This window comes from Strix aluco, chromosome 2 (assembly GCF_031877795.1).
Source record: "Strix aluco isolate bStrAlu1 chromosome 2, bStrAlu1.hap1, whole genome shotgun sequence".
Taxonomy (NCBI): Eukaryota; Metazoa; Chordata; class Aves; order Strigiformes; family Strigidae; genus Strix; species Strix aluco.
This window is the reverse complement of record NC_133932.1, coordinates 50,437,054-50,457,770: the sequence shown is the minus strand read 5'-3', so window position 1 is coordinate 50,457,770 and position 20,717 is coordinate 50,437,054. Positions and strand designations below refer to the sequence as shown.

At 39.5% G+C, this 20,717-nt stretch overlaps 1 protein-coding gene across 6 annotated transcripts in view; it reads left to right on the top strand.

Moving 5' to 3' along the window:
- The window catches only part of CNKSR2 (connector enhancer of kinase suppressor of Ras 2), a 218,505-nt gene that overhangs the window by 171,434 nt on the left and 26,354 nt on the right, over window positions 1–20,717 (top strand). For all 6 annotated transcript variants that reach the window (XM_074814671.1, XM_074814669.1, XM_074814668.1 and 3 more), the window contains 2 exons: window positions 2,565–2,665; window positions 3,855–4,395. In XM_074814671.1, coding sequence (XP_074670772.1) covers window positions 2,565–2,665; window positions 3,855–4,395 — 642 coding nt within the window. The remainder of the gene's footprint in view (window positions 1–2,564; window positions 2,666–3,854; window positions 4,396–20,717) is intronic.

Sequence of the window (20,717 nt, the reverse complement as noted above, 5' to 3'; positions counted from 1 at the left end):
AAGAGTTGAATGGTTCTGAATCTAAAGTGCATAAATATATTTCAAGTGCTTCAGATATGCACGAATCACCAAACTGTGGGTGTACTGCTGAATAAAATGTCACATTCTGTACAGAACAGTTTTATAAAAATACCATCAACTTTCCATATTAAATACAGTGAATGGTAACAATATGGCAAGGGACTTCCTTGGATGGAGAAGTTATGTACTTTCCAGTCGTATAAAATCAGAGAAAAAAAATACTAGCTTATATAAATAGAAAATATTTAATTGGCAAATGGCAGGTCAGCGTTAGTTTATAATTAATATATGCAGTCTATTGCTCATTCAGAAGGCTTTCAAGATATGTCTGATGCATTGAGCTTGTCTGTCACTGAATTGGACAGAATCTGCAGGCAGAAATACAGCAACTGTTTGATAGCATTATACACATTTTAGATAAACTCTAATGAGTCAGTTGCCAAAAGCAAAACATTTTTAAAAATTGGTTGGAGGGTGTTTTCACACACTTCATGTGGAAGTTGACCTCTGTGACTGCAGAATTTTTCTAGACAAGATGTAGGTTGCCAACAGAATTCCCTGTCTGAAGTAAGGTGTGCAAAAGCCTGAACATAAAGTGTTTTATTGTGTGTGGATCTGACAGCAAGAACGTCTTTGTATTTTTAGCCAAAATTGGAACTTGCACTGAGGCTGCTAAATTTTACTTTGGGAATAAACAGTTGAGCTTCAAGTCTACAGAAATGTGACCGAGTGATGCAGTTCTGACAGGCCTCTCACCACACGTCGTGCCATTAGGCTTTGCTGTAATAGGAACAAACATGCTTATATGCCAATATTTTCAGGTGTTTTGAGTTGCTGGAAACAAGTTTTCTTAAAACTAGGAGTGATTTTTAAAAAGAGTTTTCACTGATTTAGTCTTTCATTCACCAAAAGAGACAAAACTGTTTGGAATTTTTTTATTTCATAGTCATGAAAACTTTATTTATGCTATTTAATTATTACACCATTAAAAAAAAAATCTCACCTATAAGCTTGCAGAAGGCAAATCAAGAGACTCAGAGTTCAGACAGAGTTGTTACTGCTTGGAAAAATTAAATAGATAGATAAGGCTGTCCCCACCATTACTACAATCTAAAAATATACAAACTTTAAGGGACAGTTGTTTCAAGATGGTGTCATTTAAAGGTAAGGTTTTGTTTTAAGTCTTGAGTAAGATTAGGTACAGTACATCATTAATCATACAATGCAATAATCATCACAGTAACAAAAAATCATTAAAGCCAAAATTGTATGTTGTGCAAGCTTGGATTTTTGGTTTAGATCATTTATGAAGCAACAATCAATCCTCTTCTCCTAAGTCATGCAGTTCATTGAACCCTTACTAGGTGAAGTGAAAATTGCCTGTGATTAGTCTGTGAATAGTCTGAACTAAAGTGTCCTGTTGTGCAATCATTTACCCAAATACTAGAAGGTAATACAGTCGAGACAAAGTGACAGCAGAAATGTTTACCTAAGTATTACAATGTGTAGAAATGTTAAAGTTACCCTTCTTGAGCTGAGTTGGCAGTTAAGTAGTTTTCTTTTGTAAGGAATATTAAAGTCCAGTGTCCATTTACTTAGATGCTGTTCTGCTTCAGAAACATTTGCAACAGAATAAGTATAAATTTCCATGTGGTACTTTCTTCCATGTGTTTTCCCCTTTGACCAAGCTACCAAACATATGAAATAGGCTTGGCCAAGACTTGATTTCCTGACAAAATGAAACCTCATATCCCATTAAACTTAGCCCATAAGATCTGCATCCTTTGTACTTTCTCGTCCATCTTTTGAAACTCTGCACTTGAATGTCATTGTCATATTTTTCCTTACCATATCACCTTTATGTTCTTGCATGGATAACAGGGCAGCAGCTGTTTTATGAAGCAGATATATGATATGAAGTTTTTCTGTCTTAAGTGCAGCTGTTTGTTATTAGAAATTGAATTGAAAAGCTTGGGTAACTGGTAGTATACAATGGAGAAAATGGGTAGAAGAATGTCATGGATTATTCATGTGTGCAATAACCCCTACTTGTTTGATTTGTTGGTATTAATTACATTTGTTAATGTTATTTGCAGTCAGCAACACTTTAGCAAGTTACATTTCTCATCTTTTCTGTTTGAAAACTACTTTCAGTATTTTCCAGCCAATATATATCCAATCACAATTATTTTTATAACTGTATAAATATCAGATTGATACTTGCATCAGGAGTATTCTGTACACTCTATTTATAAGGAGTGTACAAGAATTAAATTTGTGGCTCATTTGCAGGTTGGTGTTTAATATCTCTGCAGTGGGGCATTAGACTTAGTATACCCTGTAATGTTTTGAATTTTCACTCTTCAGATTAAAACAATTCCAAATTACAGCAGCTAACGTTTACAGAGTCAGGATTCACTAGTATTTAACTCAGTAATACCAAAGATGGAGTTTCCAGGTGCTTTTGTGAACGCAAGTCTCTGATACACAAACGTATCAAAATGTGTTGGTAGTTTTTGATCTGATCTGTATATAACTTGTAGATTATTGGAGTGAGAGTGATAAGGAGGAAGCTGACACTCCATCAACACCCAAACAAGACAGCCCACCACCCCCGTACGACACATACCCACGGCCTCCTTCGGTAAGTCACCTGCAGCTGTCTAGAATGACTACATAAATTGTCACTTTTACCTGCTCTCCTGTTCAAAAGCATGTGCATGTGCACATTAGGGCACTCTCCAGTGTATTTTTTGAGTCAGTACTTGACTTAAGGCAGTTGTTAAGTAACATGCATCACTAATGTCAACACCCGTCATTGCTGTTTTCACTGGTTTGTGGAGAACATGGATTTATAATCCCACTTGCTGTACAAAATAGATTAAGTTACAGAATTCTTTCTTCCTGTTCTTCATTCATGATGGACCCCTACTCATCCATGCGATTCCTCACCGCCCCCTTATCAACTTCTTTGACAAAATGTTGTTACCTCAGTAACAACACAGACTCTTCTCCAAGGCTCCAACAGTTGTGCTGTGAAGCTTTGCAGTAACAAATTACACTTGAATTTCCAGAGAAATGCCAACATAAAAATGTTCTGTCTTGTATCACAAACAGTGATACCAGTTGTTCTGTTGTTGTGAAAAAGTAGGTTTCTCTATAAATTAGAACAAAAGGGGATCTGGTTTTTATTGTCTTCTTGAAGCAGTTGTTGGTATAAAACCAGAGTATGGCCTTCTAACTTATCCTGCACTGGCAATTTTAATTTTCATGTTTGTATACTCACACGGTGTTAACTAATGCATCTTACTTGAATATAGTTTTCTAAATGCAAAAATTTGGAATGAGAGTTTGGAAAAGTCTGGGGAAAGAGAGTGTTCATGATGTTTAATTTGAATGCAATACTTTATCCTCCAGAACCATAGATCTGAAGCACTGCAAACATGATTCCAAAGAAATTTTTAGCAAGATAGAATGACAACAGGTATTTGGATGGCATTTTTAAGAGTTTTATTGGACCAGGCACATCTCCTATATGTCTTCCATAGTGCCATATTCTGCAAAATTTTCTGCAAATAATTGTGTTGGCTTATTTTATAGACTAAGAGACATAAGGATACTTATTATGAATAAGTATCACTGTTTGACCTATAGGTGTGACAGGTAGATATGGGCATGCCTTAAAGTTAGGATCAGATCAGGTTAATCAGGTAAATTCATGCCTTCGTTACTGAACTGGGTGCCATCAGTAACAACGAAAAGTACGTGATTATTACTAGAAGTAGTTCTCACTCTACAGTGATCTGAAGATTGCTCTGTTGCTGGCGTTGTAGATGAGCTGCGCAAGCCCTTACGTGGAGCCAAAACACAGCCGACTCTCATCCACGGAGACCTCCCAGTCGCAGTCGTCGCACGAGGAGTTTCGCCCAGAGGTGGCAGGGAGCGCCACCGACTCGCCAGTGCGCAAGACGGCAAGCCAGCGGCGCTCCTGGCAGGACCTCATAGAGACGCCGCTGACAAGCTCGGGACTCCACTACCTGCAGACGCTGCCGCTGGAGGACTCTGTGTTCTCTGAGGCAGCCGTGGTCTCCCCCGAGCACCGGCGGCAGTCGACCTTGCCCACCCAGAAGTGCCACCTGCAAGACCACTACGGCCCCTTCCCCCTCGTGGAGGGTGAGCGGATGCAAGTGCTGAATGGGAATGGGGGAAAGCCCCGAAGTTTCACTCTGCCTCGGGATAGCGGCTTCAACCACTGCTGCCAGAGCCTTTCAGTCGGTGCCACCGATCACCAGGAAGAAGTGCAGCAGAAGGAGGTGGAGGAGGAGGAGGAGGAGGAGGAAGGCAAAGCAGCAGAAGAAAACCAGGAAGATAAAAGTAAGTATGGGATATTTCTGTGGCTTTTCCATAGTCCTGTTTGTGTAACATAGAGGTTGTTTTTCCTTTTTCCTATCAAAAAACCCCAGCAGTCCTTAAACATCCCCCATGTTTTACCAAGTCTCCCTTGTCACTCCCTTGATCTGCCTTATGTATAAGGCTTAATAATCAGAGTGCTGCATGACCTCTCATGATCACCAGACACTTCCCTGTAGACTGGTCACCAATCACCTCCTACTAGTAATTCTTAGTTATAAATGGATTTTGCTTCCATGATTTCTTCACACTTGCACAGTGTCCTCCCCCACTGACACGTGTATGTCTCAGGACATATTTAGTAAGATTTCCAGACAACCCCATCTGGGTTGTAAAAAAAACCTAGGTAAATCCTGGAGTGCAGGGTCAGGCTGTGATTGTGTAGTACCCAGGCGGGCAGGTCACAAGACAGCCCAGAAGCTGTAAGAAGTTGAAAAAGAGGGTGTATTTTCCCCAGTTCCTCACCTTGTGATTTATAGAAAGAGAAGTTCAAAAAACATTTCAAGCAAACAAAAAAATTAATAGAGAACAACTATGTGACCAGCAGGGCTTAAAAAAAGATCATAATGCTGAGTAACTGTCTCTTACATGACACGTTAACTCCATAGATATTAGTGCTACTTGTAAAAATAATCCAAATAAACAGGGATTGGGGAAGGTCCCTGCTCCTCCTGAACGTGTAAACACATTTCTGTGTCTGTGTCATGCTCTGTCCTTCACTGTCATTTATGGAGCTTCTCTGCATATGTTGCTAGCAAGGTTGAGTTCACACCCAGGTTTAGGGTCAGTCAACAAAGCCTGCATCCATGAATTGTGGGGTTATGCTGCGATTAAGTTGCCTGAAGTGGCAAGAAAGGCAGGATGATCCCTGAAGCTCTCAAAGGGTCTGTGCTCTCTGGTTCCTTCAAATTCAATTTTTTCACTGCGGTAAAAGATTATAAAAAAGGTGAAGAGGTAGGAAAGTGTAATGAAAGCTTTGGATAATTAACTACCTACCTAAGTTAATTCATTAAGGTTAGCACCTTTGTTGAGTGATAAAATTCCTGTGGACGTTATTTAGTCTACTTGGGAGAGATCAACAGTTTTCCATTGCCCTTACACTTTATTCAATAGGTTCTAAACATCTCAAATTCTTGACTTTGAGAAAACAGTGATTTCTTTTGCAGATATTAAATTTGATGCCATTAAAAGTTAAAAAAGGCATGATTTCAGTTGCACTTATGCATGACATTTTCCAAAAACCCCATACATTTATTAGGGTAATATTAGACTCTTACTGAGTGTGAAATGAAGCTGTCTAATTAACAGGGTTAAATTTCATCAACCATGCAGAATGTTTTATCCTATTTTTAGCCTTCAATTTTGGTTTTCAAATGGGCTTTTACTGATGGCAATATAAAAATATTCTTTTAAAAATTCCTCACTGTCAATGAGAAGGGTCAAGGAGACTTCCCACAGGAATTCCTGTGCTGTTTGGGCATTACTCAGAGATACTGTTGCAGAGCATAAGTTGTTAGGTGTTTTAAATCTCAATTTTAATGCTTTTGGGTTCCTGGTTGTAACCTTTTATAGCGTACAATACTAATAAAGGGCTAGTGCTTGATTTAATGGGCCAGAACTTGGGGTCTTCTCCATCTTTGTATACCAGTTTCCAAAAAGGGTGAAAAAAGTTTAATTTTGAAGTGGTCTCCCTGTATACACATACTTTTATTTTTCTTTCAGTGAGGAGGTTTTCTTGGATGAAGCTTTAACGGGAGATTGGTTTTGAGACATTAATGACCAGCTAGACAAGTAAAGTGCTCATAGTGAATTACTGACCATGAAATTATAAAACCAGAAAGAAAATACTGTTTAGTCTGTTGAAAAGTTTAAGTGTTGAATTGCTTGTTGCTATGGCTGCAATTTTCTGTTTGCAGTGCTGGCTTTTTCCAGTGCCCTTACCAGTAAAAGGCAGGAGGGATTTCATGCAAGTGGTGTTCTTAAGTGCAAAATCCAGTTTCTGAGCTGAGAGATGTGCTTATAACTGCAAAGTCCACTAACAGGATGGGTGCCCTTGTGCATACTACATCATTGCCCCTCTCATCTCCATTGCTCTGGGAAAACGAAACATTGCAACTGGCTGGAGAAGAGGAATCCTCTCCCTCTTAGAAATGTTTTAACCTCACCTTGAACTTTCCCTGACGTAGTATCAGATGAACCTTTTAAATGTATTTATTTGCACATTTGTGATCCTGACATAGTTCTGAGCTCTTGGATGATTATATGTGTTCTTGTGTGTACATGTATGTGTTTTAAAGCTTAATCGTTGCTATTGCTTATTGTGCGGGACAAGGAATAGAGTTGTTGCTGTACAAGTCAAATGTCACTGCCAAAAGTTTGTTTTCTCAGCTTTTTGTTTTTACGTTCCCACTTTTAAAACCTCCTGAGTTTAAATCAAATAGTAAAATGCAGTCCTGTTTCTTCCAACTTCATTTGCAGAATTGTTTTCAAATAACCATACCACAAATTAGGAGCTCCATATTTTTTTCAGATGCAGTCCCCAGCTGCTGTAATTTAACATAGTTCTGTTGACTTTCTACACTGATTTGCAACAACTAAGCATCTGCTCTCTGTTAATCAATACTTTATGTCTTAAATAGATATTGCAAGACTTTACTGACACTGCAAATAGTTCCGTGTAACAGCTCTGCTCTAATGCTTAGATATATCATGGTAAACTGAAAATATGGGTTGTCCTTTCCTATGTTTATCTTTGTTGTGTGTTCAGTTGCTTCTTTTTGTCTCATGATAACACATTAACATTGCACTGCTAATCTTTAATGGATTATTTTATTTCCCTAATTAAAATTACTCGTGTAAATCATTTAGATGTTCCATATTGACACCGTCCTGTAATGGTCTCTTGCTCTGTAATCAAAGAGGATTCTCTTGTGAGATATTTGTCTTTGTCTATGTGTTTGCTCCTGAGGCTATGAAAATGGCAAACAACATTCAGACTGTGGCACCAAGCATCCCCCTTGCTGTGTTGTTCAGAGGCAGCCTGCACACAGAGAACAGGTCAATGGCTGTAGCACAGTGTGTTGCATTTCTGTGATTCAGTTGTGAAGGACAAGTCAGGCCTTCTCAGGTTTGCCTTCTGCTAGTGGGAGGTAATAGAAGGAGACAGCTGTGCATCATGGCGCTGTCACCCCCTTCCCCTCTGTCCCCACTGCTGTCTGTGCTCTCTGTGTTTCGACAGATTTTACCACTTAATGCCAAAGAACAGTTCTGGGATCTTCCTGGGACACTATTTCTGGGTTTTTGTCTCAGGAAAGCTTGCTTCATTTTTTGCTCTATTATTTGAAAGTATTTTTTGATGGTGGTTTCTTCAATTTCAAAGACTTATTTGGTTTGTGGAACAGTAACAGGAGTTACTAAGGGTTCAGCATTTAAGAGAAGCAGGTACTAGCTCTCTGCAGAGTGTAACTGGCTGTAGATCCAGCTGACTCAGCCACAGAAAAACCTGCACCTTTTTCCATACTCCCCGAAAAAGTCTTTAGAGAGCGGGAGTCCCAGATGCTGCCACCGGCCCAGACAGTGCTGGGGCAGGAGCTCTGCTGCTGGCACCACGTGCTGCGGGGCTGGCCAGAAACACACCTCTCAGGGGACTCACACCTGGGACCTGCAACAGTCTGCAAGGGAGCTTTCCACTGCTCGGGCTTCATAAGATTTCTTCAGGAATATGGATAGAAAAGCACTGATGTCTGTGTTTGAATTTGAAAAGGTATTTGGAGCAGGAAGAAATCACTTAGACTGTCTTCCCACTGTTCAACCCCATTTCCTTTGGTATCATTCCTCACCTCTTTGTTCTCTTGCTTCTGCAAGTTTTTTGTTGCTACCCCATCATCATAATTTTGGACTATCTTCTGTATAGGGTGAACACCTATAACAAAGTCTTAAATAGATTTCAATAAATCAATGGCTGTCCTTTTGGGGTAACTGAAGGGTGGGGGCCATTTGTTTGCTGCATTGATTTTCCCCCCTCGGAGTGTTTACGAGATGCAACAATCTTTGATGTGTGACTTGTGTCACCTTGAAAAGATTTCACAATGTTTCTAAGCTTGGGCACACTCACGTGTATTCCCTGGCATTTTGCTCCATCACCATAAGCCCTTGTTCAGGTTTGCAACATCTCCCAGCATCCCATCCTTAGTCCCATACAGTCTAGTGAGCACTATCCCAGAGGAAAACAATAGCCTCATGCTCCAGTGTCTGAAACATGGCTTTTAACCTTAAACCACTGAAGACACTTGCCAAAGGCTGGAATAGGAGCTGGCGCTGGCATTTGGCAGCTTAGGGAGATGTTCAGTCCCTGCAAAGGATTTCAGGAAAGCTCCCCTTTATGTCAGGGAGGGATAGCCACTGAAATTCAGAGATACTAAATGTTTGCTTGTGCTAAGGTACCAAGCCTGAGACTTTTTTCTTTTTTTCCAGTAAAAAATTAGGAAATAACAAGAGAATAATAAGAGAAAGCGAGAGCAGTTTCTCCCACCCCACCTACCAGTCACGGAAATTAAATTGAAGGTGGCAGTGCTTTCACAAAATAGGACAGATGGGTTTCAGGAGTCCCATGACTAGCAATGAGTTTCACGCACTGTGCCCAAGAAGGTATATCCATGGGAATCCTAGGTGGCATTTGCCTTCAAGAAGAAGTTTGCGCTAGTAAAAAGTGTACTCTGAATAAGGTCAGGTATTTCAAATTCTGAAATACAGGTACAGGGACCCTTGCCTCTTTTTAATGAGAGGGCTGCAAGGCACAGTGCAAATGGTATATCTCAGAAATATCAATGTTTGCTAATTAAGTACTATGTTATGGAGTGGTACACTGTGTACCACTTCTAGGTTTTGCTTCTCTGCCTTTTGGTAGGGTGTCTTTTCACTTTCACAAGGTTTAGGCAACAGTGAAATGTGGGAGTCAGGATGAATAATGCGTAAAGCCTGGATTGCAAGCACTAGAGTTGATGGGGATGCGTGTCTGAAATTAATAGGGCGATTTGGTTTTCTGACAGACTCTTTGCATTTTAGAGAGGATATCATTATGGTGTCTTGTCATCTGGCCACCTAGTTAGTTTTATCCGCACCAAGGGGCAAGGGAGAGACCATTAAGATGCTGTATCTTCCCCCCTGGAATTATTCAGGTTAGTAGAGGTGTGCGTGCCTGGTAGTGTCTTAAATAAGCAGAGCTATGAGAAATGACAGGTAATGTTTCACATTAGAAATACTCCTTATGAGTCTGGCAAATAGCACAAAGTGTAGCACCCTCTGGGGCACTGAGGAGGATGTTATTTTAATTTACCACATCCACTATCAGTCCTGTACAAACCAGAACATTTGCCAGGGTTGGGGTTTTTTTGCTCGACATCTTTCTGGGCAGCACAACCCATGCATGCTCAGACACTGAAGTAGACTAATAAAATAGCTGGTTTTTTGAGCTTTGTTTTCATGATCTGATTTTTCATTCCTAATTCCCATTTGAGCTTTCCTGTGGCACCTGACTGGGCGTTTGCACTCCTGCAGGCTGAGGACCATCAGTGGTTCGTGCCTTGTCTGCTAGGAGGAGGCCTCCCTCCCACCACCCCCAAGGCACTAGCTTTGCTGTTAACTCAGAATGAGCTTGCCTAAAAATACTGCCTAGATATGTTCAAAAATATGATCTTAACCCTGTTGGTTTATAGTGTAAATGGCTAGTCTGTACTGCTTTGGTATGGATAGTTTATATATTTACAAGGAAATTTTCATCAGTGGCTCACAGTTTCAGGGAAGAAGGAACCATGGAAAAGCAGAGCAAGACAGTGGCTGCTGTATCACCTGGTGTGCTTTTCAAAGCAAATGCTTTACGTACAAAATGTCAGGTGGAATGTTTTCACATACTCTTTTTTTTTTTTTTTTTTTTTTAACTAAACCATTTAGTACTTCATTTGTCATAAGATCCAGTGAGATCCTATGAGAGCTGTTGTATTTGAAAATGAATGGGGGGGGGGGGACGACAGCATTGTTGATAATCTAAGTTATATGTCAGGCTAAACTTTTTCATCCTTGTTAAATTTTAAGATACATGTTTACCTGAATATAAGCTTCCAGAAGCAACTGCATATTTGGGAAAATTGTCATCCCGCATAAGAGTTGCTTAATTATCTTCTGGCTGCCATTTATGTGTGTATGTTCAGCTGCATTTATGAAAATGTGGCTTGGGCTATTTATTATATTTTAAAAATGCTGATATGAAGACTAACGTGGATAGACAAGTACTGGGAGTAGGTATGTTCCTTTCTGAGCATATTCTTTAATTAAAAAATTGAAATTTATAAAATAAACCTTTTCCAATTCTCATCTGCAAAAGAAGCTCTGTTATAGAAGTGGGTTTTTATTCCAAATAAAAATGATGGGATACAAAGCCTTTGTATGCTGATTTCAAATTTCAGTTTGAGGGGAAAAAATTGCCTGCAGTGTTTGAAAGCCAAATATTGAATCATTTACTAAGTAGAAACTCAGAAAGCAATATGGGCTGTCAACAAAAATAAAAGTAGTTGAATTTTATGCCTGTTAGTGTTTTTACACATTAATGCATTTTACCCACAAATATGTTGTTGCCACATTTTAAATTTTAATTGATTTCCATTGCCCATGCTGCTAAAAAAGCAAAGGAGAGGTGAATTCCTATTCTTATTTTAGTTTTAAATAGCTTTAGGTGTCATTGCCAACAAAGGTCATCTGCTTTTGCCTGAAATATATGGATTAAATGGTCTTTTTACAAGCAAAAGAAATGCAGAAGAGAATTTCTTATATGACCATTCTTAGAAATTACTTTTCTTGCAAAGTTTCCACAATTCTGTTACTAAGTTGGTGGCTGTCAATGGAGGCGTGCTACCAGAGACACCTTTGGGTTAGGTGGTGGAGCAAGAAATCTATGGATGTGAGAATACATTTCTGGGTTTTTTTATGTTCTGCATTAATTTTCTTGCTAGGTGCTTTGTAACCAATCTGGTTAGCCTTTAATTTTATCATTTCTTGGTGTAAGCAAGCTCTGTCCCTGCCACTACCCTGTCTGAGTCTGGCTGCAGACATGCTGTCCTTGGGAAAAGACAACTTGTAAGTGGCAGACCACTTCACAAGCAATATAGGGAAGACAGTCCAAGCCCTCTAGGGCTCTCGGTTTACCGTACTGAAGGACGTGCGATTGCTTCCAAGTTTGTTGGCCTGATGTGTCTCAATTGCAATATAAAAAAGCCTTTTTTGTGCTTGCAGATTCCACCCCCACAATTCAAAATGTGCTTTCATTCTGAAGCGTAATATAGTCACATTTCTTAAATGAGGATATGTAGCTTTCTTTGAAATTACTTTGTGTACAAAAAGGAAAATCAGACTGTTTTTTTTTTTTTAAATTAACATGTAGCTTCCCATTAAAAAGAGGGTTTTCCTGTCTCAAAATTTATCCTTATATTCATTTTGATTTCAAACATGAAAAACAATGTATGTTGTTAATCATTTACATAAATCTTCTCACTGAAAATTATTTTAAAGACACTCTTAGATTTGATCACTGCACAACATATGAGAAAGCCATTTTTCACTGGGATTTTTGCAGAACTGGGGTATTTCCTCTTTGAGATGCAGCAGGGATTTAGCCTAATCTGAAAGTTTCTAAATGCAAAGGAAACACCTACAATGAAAAAAATTTAACCAGCTATTGTGTGCATGAGAATGTTCTTTAGAAATGTATAATTTTAAAATTTTTAGCTTTGAAAAAAGCTAAAAAAACCCACCCTTTCTATAATCAATTATAATTAAATCAGATGAATATGACACGGTACCTGTAGGACTGAGCGAATCTTTTCAGATTATATTTATTTTTATTACGTCTCAAGGTGTTACCATCTCCTGTCTGTGGGTCTCCAGTTCTTTTAAGGCAACTGTTAAAACATACTCAGGGATGAATGTGAGCCAGTAGTGATTGGAAAGACATAGGAGGGATGTAGTTTTATTAAACTACTACCATGCTGAACTTCTGAGGTGTCACTGTGTAAACATGCATTCTTGTTTAATTACTGTTCATCATGGGAAGCAGGATGAGATATTAAAGCCCTCAGTGTGAACAGTCAGCATCCTGCTAGAATTTTTTTTGTTGGACAGGAGACTCTGGAAAAGGCAAATTTGGTACAAAGCAGTTTTCTTTGGTTTAATTTATTTTTAAAATAAGTCCTTGGAGTTCTTGGATTTAAGATGAAGATTGTCATAGAGGCCTATGAAATAAATGTTACAGGGCAATTTTTTGCGAATTTTTGTAATGTTCAAGCCTGGCCTTTTGGCTGACTTTTCTTTCCTTTTAGCCACTAGTTGCTGCTCCAGAGGGTCACAGATCTCGTGTAGGTCGTGTGTCCAACCTGCCAGCCCTATGCAACTTCCTTGGGTACTCTTTGACAGCTAAAATGTCACTAGATGTTTATGTTTTGACATCTCAATCTTCTTACTTGTTTCCTAAACCTTTCCACTGCAGGAAGGCAACATATATAGGCTAAAGTCTTGGCCACTGAGAAGGCTCTGGTGAAGCCATAAATGTGCTGCACATGTCTTGGAGCCAGTGAACTGGAAATGAATTCAAAGGTTATTCAATATAGCTCTGCTCTCTAAATCTGGATCCACTATACCTACCAAATCTGTCCTTAAACACCCTCAGCAGTGGGCGTTCCTTATTTGCTCCAGACAGTGTTTTTCCTCTTTGCTGTATTGAAAAGGAATTTTTTCTCCTGATGGATATTGACTTGTTCCCTCCACAATTTAAGCCTAGCATTTCCTTTCCATTATGACACAGAAAACAAAACTGCTCCATTACAGCAGCTGTTTTTTCAAGCTGAAAGGTTGTTATGAAGGTTGATTTAGTTTTTCTCATGAATAGTGTTTTCTAGGCTTCTGACCCCTCGTGCTGAGCTTCCCTGGGTTTTTCAGCTGCCTCCCACCTTCTGGGATGGTAGCATCCAAGCTGGGTGCAGTGCACCTGGCTGAGACCAGGAACGTTGCTTTGCCCTGGGTGGTTTATGCACTGTACTGTGATAAGTATCTGTTTTGCAACCATATTGTACTTCATATTTCAGTTCGTGCTGTACAGTATCCCAGATGCTTTTCTGCTTAGTGGTTATTTTTCTAATCGTAGTTGAGCTGATAATTCTTGCACTTCTCACATATCCACGTTAAGTAGCTCATCTTAATAAAAGCCTCAGGTGATTTAAAATGTCTAATTAATTGGGCTAAAACCAACCAACCAACAAACAAATATGACATTTTGTAAAACAAACAGCCTGACTAGACAAAAAAAAACCATTGCCAAGCTCTGTGTCTGTTAGCATTTACCATATTGTTATATGAAACTTGGCAAGGGATTTCATCCCTCCAAAACATTCCAACTTCTGAGACTATCCTCCAGCAGTCTAGATGTTCCCTCTTACTTTTGTGCTTGTGGATTTTAATTGGTTCATTCTCTTCCACCGTCCAGGTCATTAGTGCAGTCTGGGACTCTTTCTGGACACAGGGCAGCCTCAGGAGAACTCCACCTAGTACAACCTTCCCTGTTAACAGCAAGCCTCTGGTGTCTACTCCATCTGGGCTTGGCTTTTGCTATCAGAGGACACCTTGGGTATCAGAGGTGACTAATGTCTCTCTCTTCTGGGAGCTGAACTTCTAGAAGGAAAAGGTTGTGCCCTGTCTCACATCCATTCTGCGTCTACATAGCCAAGGAAGATGTTGCCTGAAGACAGGTGGGGAATGGAAGGCAGGCTTATCCATTTGTCAGTTGGGATTTCATCAGTCCCTCAAGCATCCCTTAATGCTCAGAGTTTATACTAAACATGTGAGTTTTATTTCTACGATCTTCTGGGTTTTTTTAAATATCAAGCATTGCCAGTTCTTATGAAACAAATGTGATAATACAGTACTTCATTTGGAAAAAAAAAAAAAAAAAAGAGCCCCGTAATCAGGCAATTTCGAAAGGATCTCAGTTCTCATTAATAATAAAAAAATAGGTTTCTATCTTTGTTTTTAAAAATTGTGGTTCAAAAGCTAGAAGATAAACATTGTTTGTCTCCTTTTGTGGCCCCAATTTGCGAGTTTTGGATCTTGTTGATGATAGTTAACACTCCCACAACACTGTACCTAGTGTGGTACTATTAAATAGCATGATTTCATGGACAAAGTGTGAAACAAGTTCTCTGCAGGATCTTACTGTATTTACATGAAGAAAATGACTGCATTTTAAGTAAGATGGTCGCTTTCTGGCTCCATGTTTTGAGTACTGCTGGCACAAAATAATAGCAGCTAATTATTTCTTCTCTTCTGGATTCCAGAGGGATGAACTTTGGCCTTTGGAATATAAAATATCACCATTGATTTGTTTAAAAGCTTTTGAGTTGTTATCGCCATTAGAGAGTGAGCAGAGAGGTTGCCAAAAAACTTCGATTTAAAACCACTTTTCAGCCAGTTTTTGAAATGTTGATTTAATCATGTGAAGATTTACAGGCACCAAGGAGGAGGTGAAATTAAGGAAACCTCACTTAGTAGATTTCTTCTGGTTGTAAATTCAGGGATAGACAGATCAGGCAGCAGCACTGCAAGGTCTAGCCACAGGGTACAAACAGGGAGAAAGTTTACCCTGATCGCTTTACCCAGCAAGGCTAATGAGAGTAAGTAATAAAACTTAACTGGGGATCATTGTGCATTTAGTTCCGGGTTAAATGAAGCTCAGATTTCGAGTGAGGTGAGATGACTTGGGGGAGGCTCCAGGTACAGCACCCAGCTGGGCTTGGCAATGCCAGAGGCCTGTGTCAGTGGGCTCCTTGCAGCTAATACGGCCTTTCCTATTCGTGCAAAGCAGTCATTATAGAATACTTGAGAACTGGTGAATATGAGACCTAGAGTATTAGAGAATATCTTCCTGTAATAAAAATAGCAAAATCTGTTTTAGAATTCACGCAACAGTATTTTAATAGCCTCCTCATTTGGCATTAAACTGATATTTTTACTGTACTAAAGTGAACACTTGAAATCCAATATGAAAATCATACTTAATCTATAAAAAGCTTGAAGCTGATTATTCTGAGAATTCTTCTGTTTCTTTCTTCCCTGCTAGAATATACCCTGCCATTTGTTTTCAACTTTTAATTAAGAAAATATATTTTATTTTCAAGACATTTTCTTGGGTTTTTTTAATCAAGTTAAGTACATGAACACACTTTTACAGTACAACATTCATATTTTTAAATTTATTGTAATGGCTTTAGGGACAACTAGAGTAGCTGGTTTCTGTCTTTTCAGAAAATGGAAGGGTATTTTTATTTATGTATTTCTGGTTGTGTATAGAGCCTAGGAAAAATCTTATTTAAATTTTACACTCCCACTAAAGCTCTCCAAGACTAAATTTTCTTTTTACCTTTTTTTGACACTGAGAACTATGCTTATTTTCTCCAGTGTTACTGTATGATCTTGGTATTTGTCATATTTCCTGATATAGCCCCAAAAGTTTCATGTGATTCTTACAGGGGGTAGGAATACTTATTAATAAATGAGGATAATTTAACTGTGCAATAAATTTTTTATACCAACATATTGAAAATTTAAATCTCAGAATTTTGTCAGTGATTTATGGAATAGTGAGGCTGAGAAATAGAAATAAAATAAAAACCAGAAAGTCTACTTTAGACATTAGTGCATTATGCATTAATAAATCGATAGTTTCCAAGTTCTCTGCTCACTTTGCATTTTAACGTTCTGCAGTTCAATTCACAAGTTCTGCCTGCAGATATGACTAGTGGCCATCATGAATCTTATAGCATAAAACAGGCTATCCTTGCATCTGTGCAAACTCTAAGTTGAGAAATTTGATTCTATGAACATCTTGCACAGTCTATAAAATGTGTAAAATCTCTCCATAGTAGAAGAAGAGGAAAAGAGGATATGTGCTAGTTTTTCTGGGAATACTTATTTAAAGGATGGCTGAAATTTTTGGTTCAATTAATTTGGAACTATTGGTAGAAGGTGGAAGTAAGTTTCAGGGTTTTCATAAAGTGCAAAAATGGTTGCCTTGGAGACTCACAATTTGGAAACGGCTTTTATAGTTAATGAAACTCAAAAATAGCCACCTTCTTCTTGCTCTCCTCCATCCCAAAAGGCCAATTTCCTAAGCTTGTACATGTTGTGGCTAAACAAGATTATGGGATTTATAGTGAGAGTACAAAACTCACTTCAAGTAAAAATCAGGCTCTTCAGTCAGTTTTGAAAATGGCACTTCGTAGGGGAGGTTGAACATGGGAGGACGAGGGCATGGTCATATGGCCCTGAGCAGCCAGCACTGTCCCTTGGAGGCCTGCGACACCTGTAGTCTTTGGGTTTCTACTCAGAGGAAAACAGGAGTGAAGGGGTGAGATTTTATATTCTGCTTAGATTTGGCTTTTCTGCCACGGCTGCCAGAAGACTGTCTGCGTTTCTGAGCATCACTGCTCCCCCTCAGGATGGTGGGGAGTAGGAGGTTGCTGAGAGTAAGCCAATGAACAAAGAAAGGAAAGGAGACCCCAGCAAGGTGGTGGAGGCTTAATTTACCTGCGTAAAAAGAAAGGAAACACTTTCTATAGGCCATGATCTGTGGTGCTTGTTGGAAACAGGAAGCATCAGAGTAGCTGGGGAAGAGATGGCAAAATCTAGTGGGGTGAGATGGAAGCAAAAGGCATAAGACTAGAAATAGGACATAAATCTGTAATGGTGAGGATAAGCTATGGAGCAACTTTTCTTAAGTTGTGATTGGTTTTTCAAATGACAATCCCATCAGCGTTAATGCTCTGTGCCACAATTGAGGATGACGGTGTTACAAATATTTCCCTCAGAAAAACTGTTTTAAAAGCCTTTTGTTTTGAAAGTGACACATTTCTCTTACAGGGTGACCTACTGTAAATTCACCCCTGCTGCCTTTGCCTTTGTTTCACAGATTTATGCAATTTTAGCATGCTGCACAGGTGAGCCAAGTGGACGTATTTTCTGATGGGACCACATTCTGGCAGACTGTGCCCATGCACAGAAATGTTTCCTCTGCTCAAGTTGTCCTCCAAGGAGGAGAATCTAGCATAACCTCATGATTATGTTGGAAACCCTGTAATATCTCTGTCCATAATTAGCTGAGGTGACAGTTATATTTGACAAATAGAACCTTCTCATAGTGTCCCCTTAGCTCACGTCTTCCAAAAGTATTAGGAGAGGCCTCTGGTGAGGCTTTTTCTTCAGATGACTTACTCAGTTGTACCATATTGAAACGGAGTAGGTATTTTAAAAGACAAAGTCATGAGCCTGTTTATTTTATCCTTGTATATTTTGCATTTCTTCAGTCTGCCATTGCTCATCTTTAGTGGTTGCCATAGCTAGTACTGTTATTAATGACAAAAAGTATATAGCCAGATCTTCATCTCTGTTCCTCCTGGGTTTTATTAACATCTGTCTCCTCCTTCCAAGGCAAATATAATGGTTGTAGTAGTTCCAGGCTGAGCAGGGGAGGTTGTTGTCTGCACTTAGGCATGCGACTGTGGATTTCCAGTTCTGAAATCCCCCCAGGGTTTCTGCACACTCCTGCTAAGGGGTTGTTTGAAAAACCTTCAGCTTAAACTAGCCATGCGCTTTCTGTATTTCACAGCGCACAGAGAAATGTGTAAATCATGGTCACCAACATGTTTATTCATCACCAGCAGTTGTGTTGATATGGTGCCTATCGCACCATAATGTAACCACAACAGATAAATTCTTGCCCGTTCCTACCTTCTCTTGTACTTTCTCATAGAAAACTTAAATTGAGAAAGTCCTTATTTTTCCACAGAGTTGTTGAATAGATGTATCATATAATATACACTGAACTTTGTGGTTACTTCGTAACTACAGTAGAATCTTTAACGTATCAGATAAAAGCAAGGAGACTATAAAAGGTAGTGTGATCTCCATGTATTTTGAAATTATTTTCCTTGGATCTCTTTTCCAGAAACAATCTTAATTTCTGTGCTTCTTTTACCCTAGTTATGAAAGATACAACTTAAATCAAAGATAAATTTATGGCCTAATTCCATGTCGTTGCACCAGGATAATTTCTCCAGAACATCTACTCCTATATTTCTGGAATAAAAAACATTGAGGAAGATGAACATAATTTCAAGTTACTGCAAATTATGAAAGCATCAGTGACAAGTCTAGTGTTGTAAAGCCTCTTTGGAATATCCAGCTGTACTGATAGCAAGTTCTGGTGTTATACAGGAAAAATAGTGAGCTTACTGCCATCAGATATGCAGCTTCTTTAAGAGGGATGTCTACTGTCTTCTGAAAAAACAAATTCTTGCAAAATTAAAAACTCACTAAGCTTGTTGTTTTTCTATTTCATCTTGCAAGCTAATGTTTCCATTCTTCACAGCAGCTGTAGGCTTAGTAAAAATTGTCCAAAATGTTGATTTGTGTAGTTCTATATCAGATCTCAGACTCTGAGCTATTAGCATTAAAAAAAAAAAAAAAAAAAACCAAAAACAAACCAACCTGCAAGCACAAGTGATTGCACTGAAGAGCACTAAAGGACATTGATCCCCACATTCCAGCTAACCCAGTTAGCTTGCCTTGAACAGTGCCTAAAAACATATTTCTAGGGGAGTTAAAGGTGTCTTACGTGTAGCCCTTGATGGATCATTCTTCCACAAAATAGTTTTATCGATTTTGAACTCAGGTGTACTTTTAGCTGTATCATATGGCAACAAGGAGTTAGGCACTTTATCTCCAGGCTGAAGAGAAAATCTCTTTTGGCTACTTTTGAACCTGCTACCAAACTTTCAGATCTTTCTGTTAATGGAAGAGGCAATGGTCAACCTTTTCTCTCTTTACTTAGTGCATGTATGTGCTCAAAACCTCTGTTATATCCCTCTTGTTTATAGGGGTGACCAAGTCTTGAATGGTCCTAGACCATGCAGTCACACCTTGCAGGAAAAACTTTTCATACCACCAATAATCCTAGCTGCCCATCTCCACCTTTCACAGTACTGCTTTTTGAGGTGAGAAGGCCAGAGCAGTATACAACCTTCAGTATGTGACCCATCAGGGATTTACAGTATTTCATTTTAATTTTTTTCTGCTTTATCTCCACTACTTTCTGTATTTATTTGGAAGTAGAAGCCAAACTTCCCAAGTTCTCGGTTTTGGGGGAAGCTTATTTGATATTTTTAACAAATACTCTGCATTTGTGGCTTTGCAATCCAAGAAGAGAACTAAAGGGAACTGTTTGGTATCAGACGGTTCTGCCTGATAGGAAGAAAAATAGAAGTGTAGTTTTGATGTTGGTGATGCATGAAAAGAAAAGTGTAATGCTTGTTGACGTACAAGACTGCAGAGGAGAAGGAAACTAAAAAGAACAATGTAGTAACTAAAGAAATTAGCAGAGAACATAGCTAACTGAGCAGCTTGAGGAATCACTCAATAGGAGAGAGGTTGCTATTGTGGGATGAGAATAGAGCTCAGTTGCGTGATATTCAGTGTTTTTCAGGCTGTAGAGATGTAATATTTTCTTTGTTTAGTGTTGATATTTTAATGAAAAGCACTTAAGCAAACCAAAGGGGGAGTAAGTAGCAAATTTTTGGGAATATATCCACTGCAGAGCAGCTCTGGGTCATGCTAGAGCCTGCCCAGGGGAGGAATGACCATGAATGTGACTGGTCTGGACAGCAGAAACCCCTCAGGACGAGCCTCCTTTGGCTTACCATCCTCTGAGGGAAGGGCACTCTTATCTGGCAGTTTCCAAAGGTGGCTGTTTTTATAGGTAGCCCTTCCCCCGGGTTTGGAGGGTGTTTTGGACCGTTCCCCCCAGCCCCTTTGCAGAGCAGGATTCCGTTGCACGCAACAGCCACCAGTTGCGGTGACAATAAGGAATTTTCTCTTCGAGCCTCTCAATACCCTTTCTGCTACCCTTGGCAGGACCGAGGGCCAAGCGCCTGGTGGCTCAGAGGACCGGCACCGCTTGCTCGCCTGGAGGCTGCCAGGGCAGCAGGCTGAGCCCTCCTGAGCACTTAATACCATTCCCAGATCAAGGGGTTTTTTTAATATTAATTATTTCTGAAATGCATCCCTCACTTCGCAGCAGATTGCTACTGCAACACCGGGTCAGGTGTCAGTGTTGGAGCTGTCATGGGTGCTTCCTCCCACCCGGCGCCAGACTTCCTTCCACTTCTCTTCCTTGCCAAAGAGTTGGGCTCAGCCGC